Genomic DNA, 20,652 nt, shown 5'->3' on the forward strand with positions numbered 1-20,652 from the left:
AAGCGTAGCATAGAAATGTGCCCACCGACTCACACCACTTACATGTAGAGATAGGATTGGGGAAAGCGTATACATGTATTTCAGGGTGCACCATTGGAAACTGACATAACCCTGCCCCTTCTCAAAAATAAATTACAAAATCCAATAAGTGCTGCATCCCTCAGGTAAAGATATGTGGTTACCAGCAGGACCCATATTCAGGGCATTTGCGTGGGAGGTCTGAACGTCTAAAGCACCATAATGACTGATGCCCAAACTCTGCTTCTCTCCCACCCCCAAACGTACTGTGCCTCTCTGCCTAGAAATGTCGGGACTCTGCGTCCCCTTTTAGAAATCATTTGAATGAAAGATTCTCAGGTTGGCACAAGCGTTGCACCCAATGTCCCTGCAGGCTGATATTGACCCTACTCACAAGATAACCGTACCTGCTCATACTGCTCAAACCTGGTTTGCTTTGAAGCCCCCTACTCATGGCTAGTCTACTCATGCCCTGCTCCCTAAGCCACTGTGTCCCTGCCTTAATCCGCCTGACACAGTGTTTACACCTGTTAACTGAGCACTTGCCACGGCGGACACCCAGCCTACTTGCGCCCTGCCCATCAGCTTAATCGGGCTTGTCTGAAATGCCCTGGCTATGCCTCTTCCTTGTAATGTTACTGCCCACACCCACACAGGGCTCTGTTCACACCACATAGCTGCAGCCACTGCTGCTTACTTCTACCATCTGTCATGCTCACATGGCACTCTACACTCATACTTGGTCACACTTTGCTGCTTATACCAGTCATTCCTTTACTCACACCCAGCCTCCTACACGCAGCCTCGCTCACACCCTGCACCCATCCCTGCTCCCACTCGGCCTTCTTAGACCACGCATGCATTTCTGTATACAGTGGTATAGCTAGTTCACTCAGGACAATTCCTTTCCCAGCTAAGTTCCTATGAGCAGACCCTCATTGGCAGGGCGTTTCAGCTCTTCCAGGGGCTCCTCACTTAGGGGGACCCAATACAAATAACTGCTCTGATAGAGACCTCAAACATCTAAGACTACAGCACAACATATGTGAAAATAATAGACCAAGACGTCATTCCTGGGAGATACTTCGTGCAGAAACATGAAGCGGCTCATTCGAAGACACACGTCAGGCTCTCTCAGCAGGCATCCCCCACACAGCACCGAGCGGCACAGGCATTCATGGGCCTGGTCCAGCAGGGGTTTTGGGAAACCAGTTTGAGAACGATTCGTAAACTGGAATGTGATGACGTTAAATTCCAGAAGGTTGATTCACACAACAGTCCTCCAGCCAATCACGAGACATGTGGTTCTTCACGCAGAAGGACGTCTAGTGTCCAGTGGTGAAGAAGCGGTCCGTCCTTATCCACACAGAACCACAACACCCAACAGTGAGGATTCAAGCAGAGGATAGTGCAGCAAGAAGGCTCTGCAAGATTTAATAAGAACTTCAAATATCAAGACAGTAACAAAACTGCATCTGTACCTCCTTGAAGTGCCTGCCGTTCCGTGGCGTCAAGGACAGGCACAGTGCCTCCTACACAGGCAACGTTGAGAGGAAAAAGCCTGGATAACCCCTCATACCCAGTGCTCTACCATCACACAAGTGCTCCTGCTAGGAGGTCCCCTAAAGTCATTGATGGATCAGTACATCCTACAGCACCCCTTTGCATGGGGAGGATTGGAGAAGTGCACAAATACCTCCACACTCTCCAGGGGCCTTGCATCATTCGTAGTCCCAGCATCGCCTCTAGGTGTGCAATTGGATAGACTGGCCAGCATGTTATTTCAAATAGCTCTTTTATGCCCAGCTACACACAGGTGATCTCAGGAGAACGGAAAGAACGGCGCCTTCCCCCAACAACCTGTGCGCGGGCAGTATATCTGGGTTAGAGTCTCATTGAGGGAGCGGGGCGCTTGCTCCTCGGCTCTTCGCGTTACTCTGAAAAGGCAGAGGACATGGCAGAGGGGCCATATGCCAATGCTCTTTACAGAGAAAGCAACAGATTTGGGATCGAATGGAGGAAGGCCTGGCAGGGATGCTGCTCGTCTACCCTACATTGATCACCTTTGTACACTATTAAGCAAAATAGAGGCCTGCCCAGCAATGATGCGTATGTGGTTGCATTCAAATCTTGGATAAAAAGTTCTGTTAAAAACAATCGCCTCTCCTTCACTTTATATAGAAACAAAGGGGTGGTAGTGTCTGGCCGGCAGGAGGGAGAAACGCGTGCTCACCTCTTCCTGCTATGGCCTAAATCTTCTGGATGGGAACTTCGTTGACTGCCGCCTTCTTGACGCGCTTCTTCATACGGCTTCTAGCATAGACGCGAAGGAAGAGGGCGAGGAAAACCACACCCACACCAAGCCCACCCACAATGGTGACAGCGTGGCCGTAGATGAGACACGACAGCAAGATGGCGAAGGCCTGGCGCAGGGTCATAATGATGGTGAAGACGGCAGCCCCAAACTGGTTAATGGTGTAGAAGATGAAGAGCTGACCACAGGCCGAGCATATAGACAGCATCACAGCGTGCAGGGCAAACTCTGAATGGCGGGCCATGAAATTGGCAGACTCCAAGAGGGCACCCTGCTCCAGCAGCGAACCCATGGTGAAGAGGCAGGAGAAGAGGTTGACCCCGAACATCATCTGGACTGAGGACATCTTGTACTTGAAGAGCGAGTCCTGCCAGTTGGATGTGAAGCTGTCGAAGACTATGTAGCCAGCTAAGATCACTACACCGGAGAAGGTGGTCACTGTGGACGGGTGATGGTCAGTGCCACTGGACAACAGGAACATGCTGACCCCAGCAGAGATTAGCACCGCTGTGAAATACTCCCAGTACTCGTAGCTCTTGCGGGACACCAGCTTCCCCATCAGCATGACCGGAATCACCTTGGAGGCCTTGGCCAAGACCTGGGTGGGGAAGCTGATGAACTTGAGGGCCTCATACTGGCACCAGCTGCTGAGGATGTTGGAGAGCGAGGCAAAGGAATACTTGTACATGGGTGCCCCATGGCGGGGTTGCTTGGTCATGGCACAGTACAGGCCGGCCACTGTGAATGCTAGGATGCGGTTCATAAAGACCAGGAACTGGGAGTCGCGGAACTTTTCTCCTGGGCTGCTACTGGTGGCCCCGTAGGATCTGGTCATCACTCGCTCCTGGAGAATTCCCCATGTCAGATACGACACCTGCGGAGAAGAAGAATGGAGAATTACTACAAAGTACCGCTTAGAGGAATAATGCTAGGGCTTTAGAGGACGAAATCATTTTTTTTTAACCGGGGGAACCTTTTGAGGGGCTAACGTGACAAAGAATACGTGCAAATGTTTATGGGGTGGATGTAAAAGCAATGTTACAGTTACAGGCCATGAAAATCAGGAAAAGAGGAGTAGCCTAAAGACTAGGGCCAGGCGATGGTACCATTTATTAGACATGAGGCATGAGCAATAATGGGGGCTAAGGGGAGAGCACTACTGGGGTCAACTAAGATTATTACATTGGAGTAGACGAGAGGGCGTGGCTGGGGGCCGGGGGGAGGGGGAGGTCAGAGTAAGAGCATTACTGCAGATAGGGTGATGAAGCCCTGGGGGTTTGTGAGAGCACTGCTGGGGTGAGAGGAGGAAGCATCTAGGTTAGGAGTGGCAGCATTACTGGGAGTCGGGATGGGAGCCGGGAGAGGGAAGGTTACTAGTAGTCAGGATGAGAGCTTTCGCTGGGCTAAAGAAGGGGGGCGGGCACTGTTTGGGTTGTTCGGTGAAGAAACATTTGTGTGTCAAGAGTATGAGCATTCTTGCCTGTCGGAGTGGTGGAGGGATTGAGGAGGTGAACCTTTATGCGTGCCAAATGGTAGGGGATGAGGATTCCTGGGCACAGAAGCAGCAGGGATGATCATTCAAGTGTTTCCATGCTGTGGGAGAACAGTTCCCTCATGTGGGAGAGTGGTAATGAGCATTCCTGCATGTCAGGGAAAGGGGCCATTCCTATGCACAGGGGTGTGTGGATTTGTGCACGTCGGGGTGTGCGTGAGGAAGAGGAACATTTGAGATGCAAGCTTTCATGAGCATGGGTATGTGTATGAGAAACAGGGAATCGTACTATTACTGCGACAACACTTTGTCGCCTGGTACGATACCTGCGCCTTTGCGCGGTACAAAAATGATGACCCCATTACTGTGACTAAGGGAAGCGGTAGTCGTGGTAATGGGAGGTCGGGGATTTCAGGGGTGTGCACCGCTTCTGTTAAATGGAGAGTGGTGGGGACAAGAATGTTTTAAGGGAAAAAAAAGAAAAGAAAGAAAAGGGACCCTGCAGTGCCAGCGCTGACCAGGTAAGTGGGTGGAACGGATACCACAGGGATTGAGGAAAGTCGGCGGAACACTTCTGCGTGTGTCTAAGTTGCCATGGGGGAGCAGGGTAGGGGGATGCCGGCCACATTGAACTATCTGACCACTACGCCGCGCTGTAATGGTCATCCGACATTTTAGTCAGCCGAATTACGGGTGGCGCAGTGATCACAGATTCAGAAACAGCTTCGGTCAGGAGTGGGTGCATTACTGAGAGATTAGGAGAGTATCATTAGGGGACAAGTAAGGGGGCATTAGGGGGGACTAGGGTGAAGGGGCACAATTGGGGAAAGAAGAGAACACATTGGTGGTGGTTTGGTAAAGGAGCATTCCTGTGTGTCGGGGGCATGAGCATTCCTGCATGTCGGTGCGTCTGGGGGCGTGGGGGTGAACTTATAAGCATTCCAAAGGGTGGGGGATGAGCATTCCTGTGCACAGAAGAGGTGGGGATAATCATTTGAGAATTCCAGTGGTTGGGGGAAGGGGGAGTTACCATTCCATCGCATGGGGGAGTGATGTTGAGCATTCAGGGGGCATTCTTATGAGCAGGCGTATAAGGGTTTGGGCATTCCTAACCCTTCACCCCCCCTCCCCCCAATCGGCCCTCTATCCTCACACATGGTGAAATTCATAGCTCCCAGTGTTGCTCCATATCTTGCTTCCCTCTTCAACTCATCTCGACAGTGCAACTTTTCCATCATCCTACAAGTCAGCGACTGTCATCCATAGCCTAAAGAAACCTGGCCTAACTGTCCTGTCAACTCTTCTACCTCACTATTCTAAAATCAAAGAGTGTGTAGATGTCAACTGACTGAGTTCCTCGACACACAACCTCTGGGATCCTTTCCAATCTGGCCTCCGACCTCTGCACTCTACTGAATCAGAGCTCCTCAATATCAGCAACAACATCTCTTCCGCTCATCGTGCTAACCGTTCATCTACTCCAATTCTCGAAATCCCTGCTGCCTTCGATAATGGTTCAGGTGTGTGTTCCCCCCCCCCATTATGTCCCCCTGGTCTTCACACCTCTCTGGCAGTCAGTGCCTTCTCATTCTCTTCTCATCTCCTCCTTTGGACATTCCTCCCAATCGGTTGGTGTGGTCTCCGCCTCTTTCCTGATGTTCTCGATGTGAAGACACGCTTAAGCTCTGTTTCCTCCACCTGCGCCTCCCAAATGCACTCCTTTCTCTGTCCCTTCATGTCTCATCCATCCTACCTCCTCCTGTGTCACCTCTGACCTCTTTCTCCCTCCTCTTCTCCTTCCTTCCTTCACTACTGACCTACTCCTTTCCTGAGACTTCCTCTCTTCAGACTATTTTCTTCTGCGTCACCTCATTATCCTCCTGCTTTCACCTCCAACTCTAAAACTTCTCCTTCATAAACAAACCCCTAAACCAACTTTCCAAAAAGCCAGCAGTGAGGATGGCCCCTGCTCTGGGGCCATCCTCACTTAACCTAACTCGGGTGTTTGTCGTCCTCGGGCTTGGAACTGAACCAATTAAGCAGTAACTATGGCCTCACTGGCTCCAACCCTATATATGAAGCAGTGCTGTCCAGTCTTGCTGTAGGCCAGCCACCATCGTAGACATTTGATAACGCCATTAGCGGGGCAGCTGCTGCGCAGCTTAGCATCCCTATGGCTCAAACGAATATGTAAAGGAGTTTGACAATATTCTTACAGTGGGCCATTTGTTTCCCAGATCTGACTGCTTCTGATCTTTTTGATCAGGACTTGGCAACCCCTTCTTCCCTGGCAGCCCCAATGGTATTGTGTCTGAATTGCTAAACCGCATCCCAAAAATATACCTTGCGGGAGACGAGTGTCCCATGTCTACTGTGGATGACAAAGCTTTAGAAATGGAGCACCTACTAAAGGGACACAGCTATGTGAGGAGCCTCCTGCAAAACACTGGGGGCATGGTGGGATAGGCGAAAGGAATAACACACACACACACACACCCCCCCCCCCCCCCTCCCTCCCTCCCTCCCTCCCTCTCCCACCACCACAACCACCACCACCACCACCACCTGGTCTCAGCACTGCGTAGCAGGTGGCACAACCGGCACCTGTGGCCGCCCGACCCACTACCCCTCCGCCCCCCAAAGAGTCAGGCAGGGGTCTTTGTTGCGAGTTTTAAGATCCGAAAAGGAAGCAATATTACGGGATATCAGGAAAAGATGGATGGGTGCTGGATGTTCTTAGTCAGGGACACACCTTGGAGTTCAAAACTGTATTGAGCATAACTCTGTGAAGCCCTTAGTAGCTTGGAAAACAGCGTCACAAAACTCCAGAACTAACAGTTAAGGGTGGTATGGAAGGAGCATGCAACACAAATGCCTTTTTACATGGAGACTTTTTAGGTTTCACATGTTTTATTGTAACATTCAACTTCCCTAACGATGACCTACCTTTTCGCCCAGCTCTGAAATCTCTTCACTGGCTCCCAGTGGCTGCAAGGACAACTTCAAGACCCTCTGCATTGTCCACAAGGCTTTCTGGGCCTGGGACCGCTCTACCTCAACTTTCTCTCCCAAAACATCTTCCTTCTCGAGCTCTCTGCTCATCCACCTCCAACTCTGAGGGTCAGACGCTTCTGCAAGCAGAGAGTTGGGGGCAGATCTATCTCCTCGGCTGGGGCCTCCCTCTGGAACAGCCTCCCTGCTTCTCTCAAACTTGACCAGAACCACCTCCGGTTCTGAAAGCAACTCAAGACCTTCCTTTTCTCTTCCTCTTTTTATTTAACCCTGCTTATGCACTCGACTGCTCTGCGCACTGGTCACCCTCTGAACTCAGGCCCAGGCTCCTGCATGTCCAGCTGCCCTTGCACTGCCTTCGGGCTCCCCAGCACTTAATAGTCTGTATCTGCAACTCTACAGCCCCTTCTCTCTGCACTTATGGGCCACCCGCTGGCTGCACTTGTGAGTTATCTGCACTCCCCCCCTCTTTCTCCTGCCCCCTGGCACTTCTCCCCTTCCCTCTTCCCCACACTTGCACGATCTGAATGGCACAAGGCCTAGTAAGATCGTTATTTTGTCCGCCCTTTGTTTCCCCCTCCTTGTCGCGCCTAGAAACACTGTGGACAAGCGAGTTATAAATGCCACATCAGATCTCTCACTTTACTGCCTCTCACCGGCACCACTCCCCCGCTACTCTTCCCTCACTTCCCCTGCCCCAGCCCACTACCATATCCATCAATTCCCAGCCCCTTACCCACTTCTACTTAGAACCTTCCTTTCCCTGCTCCACACCCAGCCCTAGTCCACCACCCTTCCCATACTTTTCCCTGTCCAGTAGCCTATTCCTGAGCCTTTCCTTGGCCCTAACCCAATTAGTTCTATACACGTCTCTTTCCTTGCCCATCACCACCATTTTCCACTGGCCTTTCTTTGCCTACGTGGTGCACAATGCCTCCATTAGTTACCCTGCCCCTCACCCACCACCTTCCCTTACTAGCCCCTGACCGACTCCCATCCCCTACCATTGCCTTAGTATCCCTGCCCTAGCCCGCCCCTAGCCCTTACCCCTCAAGCATCTCCCCTAGATTATCTGAACATTATGTGGCGCTATGCAAAAGGCCAGGGCAGAAAGCGCTGAATAGAAAAATCACAACAAAAAGAAATTCATTCAGCTTCTGGGGACCTTTAAGGGAAAAGGTGAAGGATGATTAGAAGATGAGGAAAGGATTAAGGGAGGGATTATTCGTGGGGGGGGGGTGTCACAGGACGGAGCTATAATTGGGGGGGGGCTAAATGAGGAAGGAAGCATTATTGGGGGCTCGGGTGATAAGACAGAAACATAGATCACTACTTGAATGATAGGAGCAGTCACTGGGGAGCAGGGGGGGGGGGTAATATAGCACACCCTCTTGAATGGCTCCAGATAATGTCCCAAGGTCTGGAGCGGAGGCCTGGGGACACAGTCCCCGCTGTGCGCACCCCTGGCGCCTACCTGCAAGCCGGCTGCGCAGAAAAGCAGCTTCAGCACTTGCTTGGCTGTAGATGGGTCCATTGCATCGTTCCTGGAAGAGGCCGAGACATCGTCCGGGTGGCCCGACTTGGCCTCGCTGCCGAAGACACAGGACCGGATGACAGGAAAGCAGAGGCCGCGGCCTGGGGAGGAGGGAGGAGAGAGCATCAGAGATGAGTCCTCGCGTTATGACCCCCGCCCCCTTCCCCCTCGTAATAAGCAGTCGGTTCAAACGCTGAGTGCAAGCTTTAAAAAGACGTGCCTAAGGAGAAATAACCAAGAAATTCTTTTCGACATGTAGAATAACACATGATTTACTTGCATAACTGTTGAACCCATATGCAGCAGACTTACATATGTTGTGCGGTGTGTGCGTCATGCCTTATGGCCCTTGCCCCCCCCCCCCCGCCACCCATGAAATATTACACCACAACACCAACAATTTGGTCAAGTGTTGGCAATGAAAGGCCGTAGGCTTTTATTGATACAGGTATGGTTATGGGAACATAAACAATACACGTAATCATAATATCATCATCCTTTTGGGCACTGGGTCCAGAGGTAACCCCCCTTATGCCCGTGCCACCTTTCTTGTCCCACGACCTGTTGTGGTCACCGTACGTGTCCCGAGTTTCTTTCCATTGTTCTTCTCCCCTTTTTCTGGGAGGGAGGGTTTTTGTGGAACAGAAAAAGAGCAGGAAGACGCTGAGTACACAGCGCATTTCCCTATACTGTTTGGGGCCCCGTGCAGGGTCGACAAACAGTTTGTGTTTTTGGAGCTGCAAGCAGCTCATTATATAGGACCCGGAGAAGGCCCTGGGTCTTTGTAGTGTGTGGGGGGCTGTGCACCAACCCCCCAGGCCAGCCTGCAGATGACTAATTGGCCCCCTCTGTCCCGGAGGGGAGGGTGGGGATCCCGTTGTACTACCCTGCCCAAGTATCTAGGGTCTCCTGGGTGCAATGCACCCATATATTCTCCTGGAAGGGCGAGGTATTTTTATTACCTCACCCTTCCTGCGCTTTGAAGCGCCAGACCCTGCTGACTGTCTCCCTTATCCGAGGGGCAATGACCCTGGAGGAGGGCTGCTGCCCCTCTCTTGACCCTGCTGCCATGTAACAACAGTTACCTGGTCTCGCCTTGGGTGGCCTGGCAGCATTACCCATACTTAATGCCACGGAGAGCATTTCTCAACTGTAATAATATACCAAGTGTTAGTCACTCTCAGCCAGTGCCACTGATGTAAATAGACACAATGTCACAGGTGGTAGTGTGCAATTTGATTTATTGTGTAGTATGAGCCTGCACGTGTTTCAACCCTTTAGGGTCTTCCTCAGGGCTTGGTTTAGGGATTACCCATTCAGGTTGTAAATGAAAAAGGCAGTCACCCAAATGCTGAAATTCGGTTGCTTGCGTAAATAGTATTAAAGAAATGCGAAAGGTTGCCAAGAAACTATAACACGGCCAGATGGCATGAATGCAGTATACATACTGCATTATGTATATTCGGTCTATGGACCAAGACTCGGAGTATACATACTGCATTATGTATATTCGGTCTATGCTCCATCCAAGACATTTGAGTACACATATTATGCTCCAAGACTCTGTAGTATACATACTGCGTTATGTATACTCGATCTATGCTCCAAGACATTGGAGTATACATACTGCATTATCTATACTCGGTCTATGGACCAGGGCTCTGGAGTATACATACTGCGTTATGTATACTCGGTCTACACGCTAAGGCCCTGGAGGATACATACTACATTATGTATACTCTGTTTATGCGCCAAGACTCTGGAGTATTGGAGTATACATATTGCATTTGCAGCAACAGGCCGTTATATGGTGCTTAGCGATGTTCTATACAGATCTATACTGCGACTATAGAGTCCCTAAAGGTGCATTTGTCACTCTACTTTGCTTACGTGCACAGGCAGCTCTACTTTGCCGCAATACAGGCTAGTACCTCTATGCATTTAACTGAACTGGGTAGCTCACATGGGAGGAAGTGATTAAAGTGGACTGTGCCAGCAGAGTTGGGCCACAGTATTTAGAGACATTGCCCTCCCAGTGACCATTTGTCTTTCCCACCACCAAGAGGCATCGCCATAAACTGGAGAAAACCACACATTTTTGCTTCTGCGTCTCATTCCCCTTCGTGATTTGGAGCATTTTGGTCTGATAGATAAAACTAGTGAGGCGCAATCCCTCAGTGTATATCACATTTCTTAGCCACATTGTCGGGTTCCCTAGAATCCCATTTCCTTTATACACCTGGCTACTTCAGGACATGCCACTGCACCAACCTCATGCTTCCTTTGCGCCAGATTCCAGCAGCCGGTCCTTCCTGTCCAGCAGAGCCTGGCTGGGCCTCTTCCCGCCTCCTCACACCACTTTCTGAAATGATGCACTGTGTATCCCGTGCCAATGTTACATCATCTCACTCCGATCCTATGCTCACCTTTCATGTTAATTGTCCCCAGCCGATGCCAACTCCTGGGCCCACTGACTAAACAATTAATTGCCCACATTTATCATTGACTGCACCCATCCGCAAGAAGAGCCCTCGCCCACAACTGCTGCCCATTGTTCACATTAACTGCCCCCACGCAATATCAGGTCCTATGCCCACCTCTCTCGTTGCCTGCACTCATCCTCAATCATGTTTAAATATGCAAAGGCTCCATGTAACACTCCAAATGGGCACTGGACAATAGGAGCTACAGAGAGGCATGGAGGGAAAGAACCAGAAGACAACCCTTCTCGGCCTATGCCCCAAGACTCCGGAACCTCCTCCCGTCAACAAAAGACTTGCCTGATCGCTTCTACAGTCCAGGAAAGAGCTCAAGACCTTCCTTTTTAAGGATGGCTGCTCCCTAACATCTAGGTCCACACACCCTGCACCCCATACCCTAGCTGAGACTGGGTGATCTGCTCGCCACTATTTCCTCCCTGGTTGCTCATAAAATGAGGAAGCATTATTGGGGGCTCAGGTGAAAGGACATTTCATCCTTGCTGGCAATTGCCAACCCTCTGCCTCAACCACTTAGCGCTTGGCTCCCTTTGTCTCTGCTTCCATCACTGTGTTCTCCGCCTATGATTGTAAAGCTCTCCGTTGCTTCCCAAAGCTAGCTCTGTGCTCAATAAATACCCCAATAATGAAGGAAGGTGAGAAATGGTGGAGAGGGGGGGGGCTAAAAGAAATAATTTTTATTAAATTCCACCCACACGAGAGAGTCTTTAACCTCCTTCTCGACTTCCCTTTCAATCTATTCTTAATTCTCTTCTCATATTATTTGGTCATAACTATTCGTTACACATTTAGCAGGGGTGAAATGTGCAAGTTGCAAGCTACTAGCCAGTCATATAGTCAACTCAATTCTACACATACTTGGTTGATAAATGGGATACATTACTCACTGTAATCGTATATCTGATGCTTGTATCTGCATAGATTCAAATGCTATGCATAGGCCGACATCTAGTGCAAGCTGCAGAGTATCACAGTTGTTTTCGAAAATTCGAAAAAAGGGGCATCGACAGGGCGTGCCAGTAATACTATCCCTAGTGTGATGTCCACTGTATCCATTGTCCTTCACGCATTGAGGTCCCTCAGATTGTTTTGTTTCTGACACAAGGTAGCATGAAGTGTATCGCGAGTACAGGTGCATCCAAGCAGATTAATATCAGAGAAGGTCATAACACCTATGCACCTTCTCTCAGGGGAGGAAGGGTGGGTGCATGTGAATCTAAGCAAATACAAGCATCAGAAATACGATTACGGTGAGTAATGTATCCCTTCTGAGGCTTGTGGAATCTGCTTAGATCACATGCTATGCATAGATTAGCGAGCAGTGTTAGGAGAAGGTGGTGGGTTGTGAGGGAGCAGCAGCAAATCAATGTTTTAGAACTGCTTGTCCCACCTGTTTATCTGGTTTGGAATGGGTGTCAATGCAGTAGTGCTGAGTGAAAGTGTGTACTGAGCTCCATGTAGCTGCTCTGCAAATGCTGTCTAAGGGGACATTTGCAAAAAAAGCCAGAGTAGCTCCTGTGCTCCTTGTGGAGTGAGCTCTTAGTGTGAAAGGCAGGGTATTGTTTGATAATGAATGGCATAGTTGTACACTATCCATCTGGAGATGGCATTCTTGGAAACACGGTCTCCATCTCTGCCTGGTGCTACGTAGACAAACAGTTGGTCTGTTTCCTTAAGCGGCCTGGACTAGTTTACGTAGTAAAGGACCGCCCTCCTCACATCCAGTGTGTGGAGTTTTACCTCAGCTGAGCTATTTGGAGTCTGAAAGAAGGCTGATAGCTCAATGGATTGGATTACGTGGAGTTTGGAAGTGAATTTAGGATAGTACCTTGGATGTGTACGTAAAACCAATTTGTTTTTATGAATGATAAAGAAAGGGTCCTGCACTGACAAAGCTTGCAATTCACTAACTCATCTTATGGAAGTAACAGCCACTAAGAAGGCAGTCTTGTATATCAGGTGTTTAAAATGTGACTTATGCATAGGCTCGAATGGGGGCCCCCATGAGCTTTGCTAGTACAACATTGAGATCCCAGCCTGGCGGTGGGTTTGAAATTGGAGGGTGGAGTCTCTTTACCCCCCTTCATGAATGCCTCAATGACGGGAATTTTCCACCATGATACCTTACTCTGAGAAGTGGTGTACGCTGATAAATAAACTAGGCGGACCTTTATGGAATTAAAAACTAATCCGAAGTCTTACAAGTGGAGCATATAGTTTAGAATGTGGGAAGGAGTACATTCTATGGGGTTTATCTGTTTAGACTGGCACCAAATAACAAATTTCCTCCACTTGTCGAAATAACAGTGTCTGGTGTTAGGTTTACGAGCCTCTTCTTCAGGAAGGCCCTCAAAACCGGTTCATCCCTCCAGCAACCGGACAAACCTTCCCTACTTCACGCTTAGCTTCATGACACTGTTTGCGACTCCCCAGTATATTCTCCAGAACAAGGTAAAGTAGAATTGAATTCTCAGAGCAGACCGGACGATTCCATGTCCACATCAAAAGTAAGTTCCAACTGAGGCTCAAGGTACATAGCTATGCACCACTACGGTGGACTCTAGCCAGTCACGGCAGCACACCCAAACGCATTCGCCTTCATAAACCAGACAAAAACACAAAGTACAACATCTCTGCCATCAGAATACAGCCAAGTCCTACGATAAAAATGTGGTCGAGCTGGACACATAACGAGTCTCCTGTACCCGCACACACTCCCCCGACCACCTTAGCACCCATCTACAGGCCCGACCATAATGAGTAGCTTTTACTGGGACTCAGCCATCCCTCCCAATTTCATATTTGGCCAAATGCACACACATGTTAGTTAACCCTTCTGAGAATGTTCTCATACTTTGGACTTCGGTCCCAAGATGGCGTTGCCCCGACCCCCCACGAGCAAATAGAAGTCATACTGAAAGGGATAAAGGCGCTTTATAAATGACAAACTACTACTACAACAACAAGGGGCCAGCATAAGCGGACTCTGGATGTCAGGAACATGGCAGGGCAACTTCACAAAATGAAGTAGACAAAACCGAGCCAAAGTCTAAATAGGCAGAGCTTTTCCAAAGTCTCGAAAAAGCTTTGCTGGCAGAAAATAACGTCCAACGTAGAGTTAAATTCCTCAAAATAAAATATGGTTGCACCTCAACTTACAAGAAAAACGTCATGAAACAATACCTACTAACCAGTGCCATGACCCAACCTACTCATACCCCTCTGCAACCCTCCCCAGGATATCAATGTAAATCATAACCAGACATGTATTACAACAGATCGAGGATATCACCTCGACCCAACAGCCTGATGAAAACAACCATCATTCAAACATAAAAGAGCAGGTTCCAGAATGTCCACTCGCCACTGGCTACTGATCATTGTGTAACGCTTTTCAGGACACTACATCTTGCCATAACGCAAGATTCAAACCATATACCACAACAGGACAATCCTCACCTGCCATAGGTGCCACAGCACCATAAAAATGAACACATACTCCCATACATATTTATTTATTACATTTGTTATACGCCCAGACCCGGAGGTATCACGGCGTAGTTACAGACAGTAGATAAATACAATCTTTATAAAATAACAGTAGAAAACAATTAAAATACAGGTGATTTAACATACAACGTATATACAAGTGGAGAGTGGCGGTCTGGTTAGGTCAGGTTCATGATATGGGCTCAGTTAATATTGGTTGAATAACCAAGTTTTCAAAGATTTTTGGAATTGTGGATATGATGTTTCATTCATGATGTTAGTGGGTAAAGAGTTCCAGTGTCTGGGGGCTAGGACCTTGAAACTGCTACCTCCCGCTTTCTCTCTTTTATATCTTGGGATTTCGGGGTATGAGTTAATGTTGGATCTGAGAAGTCTGGTCTGAGATTTCTTCATGACTTGTGTTGAGGTATTTGGGAGCTTTATTGGCAATACATTTGTGCGTGATGCTAAGGGTTTTGAATAGTATCCTAGCTTGGATGGGGAGCCAGTGGTTGTCTCTCCTGATATTGGAGATCTGTTCAGATTTTTTTTATGCCTAAGGCAGCTCTGAGGGCTTTGTTCTGCATAAGTTGAAGTTTAGCTATATTGGTTTTGGAGGTGCCAAGGAAGAGGATGTTACAATAGTCGAGCTTGGAAAGTATAAGAGCTCTGGCTAGTGTAACGCAGTTTTGAGGTGAAAGGAATTTGCGACAAAGGGCGATGAGTTTGGAGGTGGAGGAGGCTAGGGTGTTACTTGTTTTGACATAGTTACGGTGGCATCTAGATAGACAGCAAGTGTCTTTACTCGTTTGAGTACAGGGATCGTGGTGCCATCAATGATGAATGATTTGTAGACGGGCTGAAAAGCGTCCATTTTGGTGGATGAGCCTAGTAGGAGTAGCTCTGTTTTGTCATCATTGAGGCAAAGGCTATTGTTAGCCATCCAATTTTGTATGAGTGAGTAAATTTGGTTGACGAGCAGGGATTCTTGCTCGTAGTTACCGGTTAGTGGGATGAGGATCTGGGTGTCATCTGCAAAGTTAGTGTAGATGACACCCATAGCATCCAGGGCTGCGAAAAGGAGCTTGGTATAGGCATCATACAGTGTGGGGGATAGGCAGGAACCTTGCGGCACGCCTGCGGGAACTGGAAGAGGGTCGACCGATTCTCTGCCGATGGATACTCTAGATGTCCGGTTTGCTAAAAAGGATTTGATCCAGTCAGTGGCATTCTTAGATAGGTTGAAATTATTGGCTAATTTGACGCAGAGTTTGTCATGGTCGACCAAGTCGAAAGCTGCTGAGAGATCCAGTAGCATTAGTAGGCAGAGTTTGCCTGCTTCTCTGGAGGCACCCATTTGGATCTTCAGATCAATAAGGGCTGTCTTGGTGCTGTGGTTAGGACGGAAACCTGACTGTCGGTCCCCTAGTAGTTGGTGATGTTCTAAGTGGTTTTGTATTCGGGAGTAAGCTATTTTATCAGTTGTTTTCAGGGGGAATGGGACCATTGTAATGGGTTGGTAGTTGGTGGGGATAGCTGGATCCAGGGTTTTTTTTTTTTTTTGGGAGGGGGTGGGGTCACACAGGCTTTTTTAATGCTGATGGGGACTGTGTTGGTGAGGAAGGAGGCATTAACATATTTGGTGATGATGGGCGTTAGGGTGGGGGCGCAAAGTTTGACTAGGTGGGAGGGGAATTGGTCTTTATTGCAATTAGAGGCTTTGAGTTTGGCTATGGTGTCTAGCACTTCTTTGTGAGAGACCAGTGTGAAATGAAATGGAGTGCCGGGAGTGGTGTTAGATGGGTTCACTGCTACGATAGGTAGAATTTTCTCCGTTAAGAGTGTTTTTTGCTATCAATTTCATTTTGTAGAAGTAGGATTTTGGATGCCAGGGCATCTTGTATAGTGGTGCACCAGTCTGTGCTGGCATTAGTGGGCGCTATAACTTGACATGGATTTTCAAGCTCTCTTAGGATGGAGAACAGTTCTTTGCTGTCTGAGGAGGCATTAGTATTGTGATGGTTAAAGGCATTAGCTTTTTGCGTGATTATCGCCGATTTGTATTTTTTTGTTGGCTTCATCAAAGGCTTTGGCTGTTTCAGGGGTTTACTATCGAGGTGCTCGAGCAATCTTTTAGTGCGTCTCAGGGACACTAGTTCCTCATTAAACCAGAAGCAAGATTTTTTATCTGGCCTTCGAGTTTTGGTGGTGATAGGAGCAAGTAGGTCAATGGTATGGGTAAGGCTTTGTTGGTAACGTTCTGCTAGGTAAGCAGGGTTGTTAGTACCTTTAGTCGTGTTAGCTAGTGCTGCACTCAGAACAGGGGAGATGTTGTCAGAGTTTTTTTTTAATATTTCTGGTTTCAAAGGTGTCAGGTTTTTTTGGGGATGGTTTGGTCTGTGACGGTATTGTCGAGAGTAAAGTTGATGACGAAGTGGTCTGACCACTTAACACGGAGGATAGAGTCAATGGAGGCTTGTGAATTGAGCGTGAGAAACCAATCCAGGGTTCTTCCTTTGGAGTGGGTGGGTTCATTTATCAACTGTGCGAAATTCATGTCTGACATAGCTGTGTGGAAGGCTAGTGCATCGATAACTAAGGGATCATTGAATCCTAGGTTGATGTCACCGAGGATAATACATTTAGTTTTGGGCATGATAATGGGAGTTAATAGTAAAGGGATGTCTAAATTGGGATGAGTGTTTTTATCCGGTGATCTATACACTACCAGCAAATTGGTGGTGGTTTCAGGGTCGGATGGGATCTTTACTAGTAGTAGTTTGTAACCCTGAATTTGTTCCATTGGGCAGGCTCTGATTTGCAGGGTGGTTCTGGCTATTATAGCGACTCCGCCTCCTTGTGTAGTAGTCCTATCTGTCCCGAGGATGCTGAATCCTGGGGGGATAGCAATAGCTAGGAGTGGGCCCGCGGCAGGGTGTAACCATGTTTCGGTGACTACCAACATATCAAGTTGTTGGTCCACAATGAGGTTGTGGATTTCTAGGGCATGGGCTCCCAGAGATCGTGCGTTGATGAGTGCGCCTTGGAGAGTAGAGGTGGGGGCATGAGACAGTGTATTGACTTGGTTGGGGATGTGATTAATGGTTGTGGTCTTGGTTTGGTTTTTGATCGGTTTTTTGAGTGGTCTTTGTGTTGGTAGTTATTGGAGGAGGTGTCTAATTTGATGGGCGTGTTGGAAGTTGTGGTGAGGGAGGTGACTCGGTGGAGGGTTTTGTTTCTGGCCATGAGTCTGTTGAGTCTGTCAATACCCAAGACGGGTGTTGTCTTATCGTTCGTTTCGCTAGGTTGGGGGTAGGGGGGTGGTTTCGCGAGGTTATAACTGAGGTTCGGGATGGCTAAGGCTGCTTTATTCTTGATGTTGGTGGAAGTGTTAGAGGGTGCAGTTTGTATGGGGAAAGGAGGGAGTGAAGGGAGGAATGGAGTAGGGCAGGGGATTGGGTGGTGGCGCTGGCATCCCAATCTAGCTAATCCTTCCTTGATCATGATGAAGTATCCTCTTGTACATGGTGTGGAGTGGGGTGGGGTATCATGCAGAAAGGAAACATGATGATCATCAGGACTACCAACATTATGTGGGTGAGATTGGCTATGTCCAATTCGGTCACTATTGCAGGATAGGCTAGAGTGGCTGAGGAGCTGTTGCGTTCAATTTAGTTACTGTTGTCAATTATATAACACAACCAGATACCAGGTGAACACAATGGCTAATGCAGCACTCGGGTATGAGGTGAGCACACATGTTGAATGTAGTAGTCAATCATCAGGTGGGTACAGTCTAAATGTGGCAAGCAGTCATCAGGTGGGTACAAGGCTAAATGAAGTAATCCAACATCAGTTGGGTACACAGGCTAAATGTGGCAATTTAATATCAGGTGAGTGCACAGTTGGGAAGGAAATGTGCCTTGGTCCACTCCCTCATGGGTAGACTTCTGGCAACCATGAGATGTGCCCTTCAGCATGACTCAAAGGACTCTGCAGATGTAGTCACATCACCCTGACCCCCATCAATTGCACTGGCATCCGCTGCAAGCATGCATCACCTTCAAATCCTGCTGCATGATTCACAACATGCCTCCTCTTGTCTATTCCCCAAAACTCTGGAGACTCCTCTCGATCAATACCAGATTCTCCCTTTCGCTTCTACATTTCAGGAAGGAGCTCGAAAACTCTTCAAGCAATGGCTCCTCCTTAACATCCAAGTTCACACTCACCAACTAACCTGGTACTGGGCGATCAGCTCACCCATTTCCTCCCCAGGTAGCTCCAGGCTCCTTTGTATTAATCCCTACGATCTGCTTACCACGCAACATACCTCCCCTGTGACTTGACACACTCAGTGCTTCCCAAAGAGCTCAATGAATACCCAAATAATAACAATCCACCATTTCCCCACAAACCAGGGCACCTTCCAGTAAAGTCATGCAAATAGATTTAACCCATACAGTCATCAGCTCAAACTGCCTGAAGGGTACATTAAAACCACTATACAGGAGCACACCTCAACCTGCCTGAAGAATAACACCACATTATACACCCCACCTCCCTTTACAGGTGGTAGGTGTATCATTCATTAAACCCTATACTCCCTAAAGGATATCGCCCAACCTGGCAGGTTGAGCAATATCCTGTCGGGATGCATGCCTTTAATCTACTCCTCTGGCAGGTTGGGCAATATACTGTCGGGATGCATGCCTTGAATCTACTCCTCGGGCAGGTTGGGCGATATACTGTCGGGATGCATGCCTTGAATCTACTCCTCGGGCAGGTTGGGCGATACACTTTAAGCCGTATAGGATTTGACGAATCATACACAGCGCCCACCATTACAAGGGCGAGGGTTATTTTTCTGGTGGGTTCAGAGGATGTCAGGACATCAGACTAGTTGTCTGAATAACACAAAATGATATATCCCCCACTTACAGAACACCAACATGGTGGTATGAAAACCTTGCCCGCAGTGTGGAGCGCCTTACATGGTTCAAAGTTTTGAAAAGGTGAGAGTTGAAAAAAGTTACAGTATTTTTTCAGGAGTGGAAGATCAGGATAGGCAAGCGATAGCAGCGGGCGAGGCAGGATTATGTGTAGGGAAACTGGTATTTTTTCAGGCTTTTTCTAAAAGTGGTGATGGAGCGTGGAGTGCGGCATTCCATGCCCTGGGTGCCCAGTGGGCATATGCTTGTTTTTGTGCGCATGTGAGTTTGCAGAGTGGAATGTGTGGAAGGTGTGGGCTGGCTTGTCTCGGAACCCTTCCATGCCTGCACTTCTGCAACTTTAAGCAAACCTGCTTCTTCCCAGTGAACTGACACAGCCAAAGCAGTCACACAACCGTGTGGGCGTCAAAGGATGCAAATCACAGAACACAACGACCTAAGCGCGGCTACCTACGGTGTATGCACTATACATAAGCACCTATGTATAGGTCTGCAAGTTCCTTCTTCCAGGCACCTGGCTAACTCCATGTAGCCTCGAGCAGACCTTTACATGCAACTAATGCTCTGGCAGCAATTCCATGGGGTGGGACAGACTGACGTCTCCTGGGAATTACCACTTTATTCTCCCATACAAACAGAGCCAATTAATATTGAATTTTGTAGACTACCAAGGCAACCTGCATGAAAACCCTCTTTTTTTGGAGACTTCTGAACAGGTGGTTATTTGTTCGTGGAATTTTACTTCCCCCATCTAAAATAGTCCCCTTTCTCAAAATGAATCACCCTCTTGGGTCGTCTCAAAGGGTGACATTTATGCTGGATCCCAAGCTTGGGGTTACAGGGTCTTCTGGGTCACTCCCTGGCCTAGCACCATTGAAAGGAATATGTTCAAGCATCCAACATGCTGTCAACCTAAAGGCAGGCCACATTTTGTTCAAAGACCTGTGGAAGAATGTAGCCCCGCCCCCACGCATTGAGTTGAAAATGTGGTATGTAGGAATTTAGTGGAGGGTTGGGAGGGAGCAGACGGGTGTGGGAAATCTGGGATTTCCCGACCGATCATGAGAGAAGATGACCCCCCCTCCCCCTCACCCATTTACGATGCCACCTCTATAACCCCAATCAAAGTGTTTAGTATGGACACTAGTTAGGGAGTCTATTGGCTCTGGATATTGCTAGTTGCCATAATCGGGACTGTGTGATCATTCAAATGTGCTGACAACGGACATTTGGCTACCTCAAGTCACTGGGGAAAGGCCACAGACTCGGAGCCAGTGGATCACGCTGGTCTGAACTGGCCCCAATTGTCCATCAGTGCCACATATCGTTACTGGGGTGGACAT

General features: G+C 48.5%; 1 protein-coding gene across 5 annotated transcripts in view; it reads right to left on the reverse strand.

Moving 5' to 3' along the window:
• Nucleotides 1-1,436: 1,436 nt before the first annotated feature.
• SLC35B2 (solute carrier family 35 member B2) overlaps nucleotides 1,437-20,652 on the reverse strand; it is a 260,931-nt gene continuing 241,715 nt past the window's right edge. For all 5 annotated transcript variants that reach the window (XM_069608860.1, XM_069608861.1, XM_069608857.1 and 2 more), the window contains 2 exons: nucleotides 8,311-8,471; nucleotides 1,437-3,206 (listed from right to left, as the gene is read on the reverse strand). In XM_069608860.1, the coding sequence (XP_069464961.1) occupies nucleotides 2,268-3,206; nucleotides 8,311-8,471 (1,100 nt within the window). In that variant the 3' untranslated portion in view covers nucleotides 1,437-2,267. The remainder of the gene's footprint in view (nucleotides 3,207-8,310; nucleotides 8,472-20,652) is intronic.

Source organism: Ambystoma mexicanum, chromosome 4q, assembly GCF_040938575.1.
Source record: "Ambystoma mexicanum isolate Mex_15411 chromosome 4q, UKY_AmexF1_1, whole genome shotgun sequence".
In the NCBI taxonomy this organism is placed as follows: domain Eukaryota; kingdom Metazoa; phylum Chordata; class Amphibia; order Caudata; family Ambystomatidae; genus Ambystoma; species Ambystoma mexicanum.